General features: G+C 35.4%; 2 protein-coding genes across 2 annotated transcripts; one reads left to right on the top strand and one right to left on the bottom strand.

The window, feature by feature from the left end:
* Positions 1–296: 296 nt before the first annotated feature.
* On the bottom strand, positions 297–1,500 carry LOC661417 (exosome complex component RRP43). The gene is made up of 5 exons (XM_967574.4): positions 1,356–1,500; positions 1,128–1,302; positions 789–1,083; positions 622–742; positions 297–574 (listed from the first exon to the last, which is right to left on the bottom strand). The coding sequence occupies exons 1-5, from the start codon at positions 1,370–1,372 to the stop codon at positions 367–369; spliced, it is 816 nt and encodes a 271-aa protein (XP_972667.1). The 5' UTR covers positions 1,373–1,500; the 3' UTR covers positions 297–366.
* A 160-nt stretch (positions 1,501–1,660) lies between these two features.
* Positions 1,661–5,822, top strand: CycA (Cyclin A). The gene is made up of 4 exons (XM_967530.4): positions 1,661–1,998; positions 2,054–2,488; positions 4,652–4,875; positions 4,923–5,822. The coding sequence occupies exons 1-4, from the start codon at positions 1,852–1,854 to the stop codon at positions 5,428–5,430; spliced, it is 1,314 nt and encodes a 437-aa protein (XP_972623.2). The 5' UTR covers positions 1,661–1,851; the 3' UTR covers positions 5,431–5,822.
* Positions 5,823–6,838: the final 1,016 nt, after the last annotated feature.

The raw sequence follows: 6,838 nt of genomic DNA, 5'->3' as shown, positions 1-6,838 counted from the left end.
TAAAATACTTTGTAAAAATATCTAACATCCTTAGTCTCTACATTTGTATCATATGTGATTATGTGGTGAGTTGTAGTATTTTGTAATAATGTATATTATTTGCAATGTTTCGTATTTTTTGTACATAAATTCAGACACGTGTTGAATATTTGGCAATACCAATATGTATACTCGTTAAAATGTAAAGTGTTGATTTTTCCCGATTTTTATTTTTTCAATCCTGTAACAAAGACAATAGATTTTTTTATAAATGTGTGGTGATTTAATTTTAAATTCGGTTAAATGATCACACAACCTACTGTGGAACCTGTTAAAATTTTTATTTAAATAATATAGGATATACATTTATAAAAAAAAATGTTTTTATTATAAACTTTTAAAAGCTGTTTCTATAATTTCCTCAATCACAGTTGCACGTTTTGTACTTTCTTCCACACACTTTAAAAGTTGCTCTTCCGTAAAAACACAGCCACCTGGCTTGTGAACAAAACACAACTCTTCTTCCTTCACCACAATTGTCACCAAAGACGTACTTAAGTCCTCCTCATCCACTGTTGGGTCTATGAGAATTTTACTACAATCAAAAAATTAAAAAGTTTACAACAACAATGATAAGCTTACTCATCAAACATTGCAAACGTTGTTGCTATTGGAGTGTTGGTAACACTAAGAGCTTTCCTCTCTTGCACATTCACTTGCTTGTTGTCAAGGGCTGGATCGTACTGAACCGCTGGCAAAGTAACTGAAGCGCAATTATATTTTTCACAAAAAAACAATATTGTCTTTACCTGACTTAAGCGCTGCCATTAACGCAACAACACACGCGTCTATCAACGCCCCATCCAAATCCAAACAAATTAAATCAGCATATAAACACCAAGCTAATTTGTCTGGAAATATACATAACGTTTTTAAGTCTAAACAATCAGAGTTTTTTAAAATATCGGCAACTAACTGGGTCGCTACTTGGGCTTGTTCAGTTGGGGGTCCTGGCCGAAATTTTGACGAACACAACGGTGGTAATTCCACATTGGGGATCAAAAACCCCTCGTTTGCAGCCTCAGCCTTGGGCTGACACAACTCCTAAGGTTTGGTTTAGCAAATTGAATGCCTCCAATTACACTCACCGCTTTAATGCCGCAAACTACCGTCGTGCGACCAACTTTGGCAATCGCAGACCCATCGGCTGTCGAAATTGAGCCCAAATTGACCACGATGGGGCGATATTCCCCAAATTCGCGCCCATCAGGTCGGATTTTGTGGGCCAAGTGGTCGCGGAAGTACTTGACGGGGTGCAAAATCCTAAAACATAGGATAATCACCTTGTTATTTATTCACAGTACTACAATTATTACTTGTATTGTTCTGACATTATTGAATTTGTTTATAACCACGTTTTTCGTTTTTGACAATTGACATTATTAATGACGTTAGTTTTGATTGGTTGCCGACAACGGTGGGGGAAACGTTTGATTTGAAACGAGTAAATTCGGTTGAATAATGCAATTTTTGTAATGAAGACATTTGCTTGCAAATAGGGCATTTGGTTGGGAACAAGTATTGTCGATTGATTTTTGATTTAGTGCAAAATTCCGTTAAACCCTTCAAAACATGTTATCCCCACTCGTGTGACGTTGCTTAAATCTGGGCTCCCATTGGTCCCGTTTGTCATTTCAACGGTCTCTCAGCTGTTCGTTTCCCGCACTCTGCGCTCTTTGCATCTGGCCGTTAAAAACAGTCGTTTTGTCGGTTAGGGGTAGCTTGGGTGTTTAAGTTGGGGTTCAGTTTGGCCTTCGGTTCAGCAAACTTTTCGTTTTTCGGGTATTAGAAACTTGCACGTGTGTTAGAGGAATGGCATCGATAAGAATTCACCAGGACCAGGAAAACCGGGTGCCGGAATTGCGCCGAAAACCGGGAACGACTGCCCAGCAAAAACGGGGCGTTCTGGGCGAGATTGACAGTAATAAAGTTAATAACGCAGCCCTTAAAGGAAAACAGGTAATTAACAGTTGGAGGTAACTTTGGATGGGAAAAACGTTTGCTTTTTTGCCAGACGAAGAAGCCAACCGTTTTGGGAAACCGGGTGGAAAATGGGCAAAAAAACGAGAATAAGAAGAATGTCGTGGTTCCGGTGGCCCAGTTTGAGGCGTTTACTGTGTATGAGGATGATGAATACAGAGCGAGAATCGATGAAAGGCTCAAACTTATCAGTAAGAGTAATGTGTATAAAGGGACGGCCGAGGACAGGTTTATCACGAAGACAGAACTTGCCGAAATTGAAAGGAAAAAGAATTTGGAGAAATTGAAGGAAATTACTGCGCCTCAACTTAAGAGAAAATCGGAGATTCCGATGAGCATTGAGAAATCAGATGTGGAGAACATTGAGCTCAAAGAGCAAACGGTTTCCACAAATACCAATGCTAGAGATGTCTTTTTTGAAATGGAGGAGTATAGGGATAGCATTTTTGCTTATCTCAAAGAACATGAGGTAAAGTATCTTCAAGAACGACGAGAAAATTATTCCAAGTTTTTTTACATCCATTGACATTTATTCTCAATTAAAAAAAAAAAAACAGATTGAAGCCCTTTTTATTAACAACTTTGACTTTTTTTGAAATACTTTCGGGGCGGGAAATTTCATTATGGCTTTAATTTCGTATATTATATTCCATACTCTACGTTGTGATATGTTAAAAACATGAGAACACTTCAATTTACGATTTTTACCTATAACTTGAAAACTATCTTTTGTGGACTTTTCTCTAGAGCCTTTAGATGTGCCAAAAGCGTCAATTGAACCGGTTTTATAAAATCAGATTTATCAATTTTTGCGAAAATTTTGGTTGATTTCGATACCCGGAGCATTTATCGGGCAATAACTCCGGAACTGTTTTCCACGACCTTATTAAGATTGATCGTTGAAAAGCTTTTTTTATTTTCTATCTGCGACTGAAGAAATTGCTACTAAATGCAAAAATAGAAAGAAATTATTTCTGTAGATAACTTCAAAACTGTTACAAGTTTGGCCGTTTTCTCGACGTCAATCTATTCTTCGGATTATATTACATTGGAGTATCAAAGTGGTTCCATTTTTCGAATACTTTTGCTGTAATTGAGTAAATAAAAAATGAAAAATTACTGAACATTCTGTTTGATAAATCTTAATCTTATCTTTACGATGGAATAAGACTTTTTTCTGGTCTTTCAGTTTCACCGTATCCGTGTTTGAAAACTGATTTTTTTTGAGATTTAGTTCGATTTCTGGAGCATTTATCGGCCAATAATTTAGGAACTGTTAGACTTTACCCCATCAAGTTTGTTATTTTTGGAAAGCTTTTTTAACTATCACAAGCCAAAGATGTTTTTTATGTTTCCTGTATTCTGATTTCTGTAGTACCCACTGTTTTCTTTTCTACCACATTTACAAATAAAAAAAAGTTTATTATAAATTTTTAATAGTGAATTATTGAGTTAAAAATTTCAAATATTAGATGTGATACCTCTCGCGTTTAAAAAAAATCGTATGGGTGTTTTTTTTATGGATTGCTTCTGGGAGATCACATTTTATGGACCAACAGTAATGTTGTAATTAACATGTCTCTCACGAGAGGTAAAAGCGCAAAAACCGAGTGGTTTTATTTAATTTTTTGAAATAAGTAAAAATTATTGCTATGTCGTCATAGCAGTAAATTAAATTGGTAAAAACTGACAACAATATTGTAAACACTAAAAACTATGTTCGCCCGTGTTATCTATCGTTTTTTAAAATGATAATGTCATTTTTCTACCTATTTCATCTAATAGTTTCCGAGAAAATTGCTAAAGAAGCAAAATTAGGTAAAAATTATATGTTGTTAACTTGAAAACTATGAAGAATTTGACAGTTTTCTCTACAGCAAACGATTCTCCGGATTACTTTACTAAACCTATATTTTATTAGTTTTGTCGTAATTTACGATGGAATAGGATTTTTTTCGTAACTCTTTTAATTTCACCGTAACTAGCGTTTCACAATTGATTTTTTTTGGAGTTATCGCTTTGAAACCCACGCCAGTTTGTAGAGCTTTTGACGTCTGTTTCAATAGTTTCGCCTAATTGGCGCCTGAAAAAAAGGATAATTTTTTTCGTTTTTCTCGTAAACTGGTAATCGTCTGTCGGATGTGTGTAAGCAGAACTGAGACTTATTTAAAAAATATTACGTTACTCCAATAATTCGAATTCCAATGAATATGATTATAAAAAAAATCATGTCTTGCGATAACTTTTGTGCGCACTGTAAGAATAAGAATGCGTTTTAAATTATCTATGTTTTCGTAAAAACTCGAAACCGCTCCGGAAAATGGCTTCGCTTACAGAAACATTTTAAATTTTTTATTAAAAAAAATCATAATTCGAAATATAAAAAGTCCTACAGCAAAACGGTTTGATCAGATTACACTTTACGTAATATACTATTTTTCAAAAAAGGAAAATAGAGCATTTTAACTTAGAAAACCGTATTTAAACCATTTTTGCGGTCTAAACTTGAAAATTTATACGGAAACCCACTTTCTCTGTCAAAGTTCATGATTTTGAAATAAATATGATAGTGATACTAAGCATAATGCATAAACTGTGATTGGTCCTCCAAATCTCCACTAATTGTTTTCAGCTGCGACATCGGCCAAAACCCGGCTACATCGTGAAACAGCCTGACGTAACTGAAAACATGCGTGCTGTTTTGATCGATTGGCTTGTCGAAGTTACTGAAGAGTACGGTATGCAAACGGAAACCCTTTATTTGGCCGTAAATTTCATCGACCGATTTTTAAGTTACATGTCTGTAGTTAGGGCCAAATTGCAACTTGTGGGTACAGCTGCAATGTTTATTGCTTCGTAAGTCGATCGCCCAAACGCTATCCTCGTTTAATTTGCCCTTTCAGTAAATACGAGGAAATTTTTCCACCAGAAGTCAGCGAATTCGTGTACATCACTGACGACACTTACGACAAACACCAAATGATTAGAATGGAACAGTTAATTCTGAGGGTGTTGGGCTTCGATTTGTCGGTGCCCACACCACTTACTTTCCTAAACGCCATTTGCATTTCCACAAAACAAACCGAAAAAGTGAAGAATCTCGCGATGTATTTAAGCGAATCGGCGCTTCTGGAGGTCGAACCGTATTTACAGTTTTTGCCGTCAGTTGTCGCGTCGTCGGCGATAGCTCTCAGCAGACACACTTTGGGCGAAGAAGCGTGGCCTGGCGACTTGCAAAAATACACAGGATATAATTTGAAAAAATTAGAATCTTGTATTGGATTCTTGTATAAAATGTTCGCCAAAGCGCCATCTAATCCACAACACGCCATTCGGGACAAGTACAAGGCGCCAAAGTATATGCAAGTTTCTAAGATTAGTCCCAGCGGTGAGATGATTTCGTTCGATTAAAAGACTGCTCTACTTCGTAGGGAACAAAGGCCTTGCGTTTTTTTTTCTGGTCTAGTTTTTATTATTAGATTTATTAATTAGATGGTAATAATTTATAGTAAGCTGTGCTGTGGTGTCCCATTCATGTGTACTGTCGACCATCAATATTATTTTAGTTTGCATGGTTTTATTTACTGTCTTTTATGTGTTATTTTATTTGGATTTACGTATTTTGAATTTATACTCTCGTTGAAACTACCTTGTTTCCTAAACATTGTACAGTTTATTTATTTGTTATAAGTAGTTAAGAATCAAACAAACGAATTGCTGCCATTCCTTTATAACAAAATGGACGAAATTGTCAATAACAATTTTTGATATTTTTCTATACGCAATAAATTGTGGAACTACAACCGACGCGTCATTTTTAACACCATTTCCATTCCCTACTTTCCTATTGCTAATTTTCACATACCATCAGGTGAAAAGTATGGAACCAGTGTTTTGTGCTCAAGCTATTATTTATTTTCTGAAAAAACTAGTTCACGGAGTGACGCAATATAAAAATTTACTTTCTTTTTTGAGTAATATCTGCCCTTTTTTTCCACTTCCATGAAATTCATTAGGATACAAGTTTGACTTGATTTAATTAAATAATCGATCTGGTCAGCTAAAATCAGTATTATTGGTTGCATATTTATAGAATTTCAGGCAAACTTACAAGTGACTCACCCTGTATAACGAGACGGATCGTAGAAAAAGTATAATAGTGTATGCCGCTCGCATTTAATGATTTAATTAAGACACTCATATACAGCTCGTACCATCATTACGACCTAACTTAAAATAATTAACATAAAAAATTGGTGATTGATATCTTATTGAGTTTTTATTTTGGTATTTCGCAAAGAGGTAAGAATAGTTTAAACAAGAAACTGATTCTGATCACTACTGATCTGTGCTTTAAAAAAATAAGGACAGTTGGTAATAAGGTTGCATGCACAAATTGAGGCAAAAGCTGCAGTCTTGTGGAGGTTTTCTGAAGCTCTTACCATCGCTACTCGCCGCTAGGTGGCTGGATGTGGAAATTTCAGCGTTAAATTTAAAACTGTTTCAGCTAATTTTTGTGTAATCACGTTAAGCCAATCATTTAGTATTGAATGAAACAGTTACATAACTAATTAGCGCTTAATTAGTTGGTTGGACGCATTAGCAAATCGATTAAGAAACGATAAATTGGTTTATTTGTCGAGTGGAGAAGCTTAACGAATCGTTGGCGTTTTTGTGAGCTTATTGTTGAATATTACGCGGTTGTACCCAACCACAATAATTCAATCAGAAATCGATTTAAATAAATTGGCTATTTTTTCACATGTGCACCGAATAAATTTGTTTACAGGAAGGAACTGCTGAGATGCCATCCAATTCT

This window comes from Tribolium castaneum, chromosome 9 (assembly GCF_031307605.1).
Source record: "Tribolium castaneum strain GA2 chromosome 9, icTriCast1.1, whole genome shotgun sequence".
NCBI lineage: Eukaryota > Metazoa > Arthropoda > Insecta > Coleoptera > Tenebrionidae > Tribolium > Tribolium castaneum.
Note: the sequence above shows the minus strand (reverse complement) of the source record. Positions and strands in the feature narration are given on the sequence as shown.

What these genes read in the sequence shown, in the direction of transcription:
- LOC661417 (XM_967574.4), bottom strand. An exon ending in AATGGCAGCGCTTAAGTCAG is followed by an intron (nt 743 to 788) that starts GTAAAGACAATA and finishes ATTGCGCTTCAG; the next exon opens with TTACTTTGCCAGCGGTTCAG. An exon ending in ACGTTTGCAATGTTTGATGA is followed by an intron (nt 575 to 621) that starts GTAAGCTTATCA and finishes TTTTGATTGTAG; the next exon opens with TAAAATTCTCATAGACCCAA.
- CycA (XM_967530.4), top strand. Translation starts at nt 1,852, where the DNA reads ATGGCATCGATAAGAATTCACCAGGACCAGGAAAACCGGGTGCCGGAA. An exon ending in CAGCCCTTAAAGGAAAACAG is followed by an intron (nt 1,999 to 2,053) that starts GTAATTAACAGT and finishes CTTTTTTGCCAG; the next exon opens with ACGAAGAAGCCAACCGTTTT. An exon ending in GCTGCAATGTTTATTGCTTC is followed by an intron (nt 4,876 to 4,922) that starts GTAAGTCGATCG and finishes TTGCCCTTTCAG; the next exon opens with TAAATACGAGGAAATTTTTC.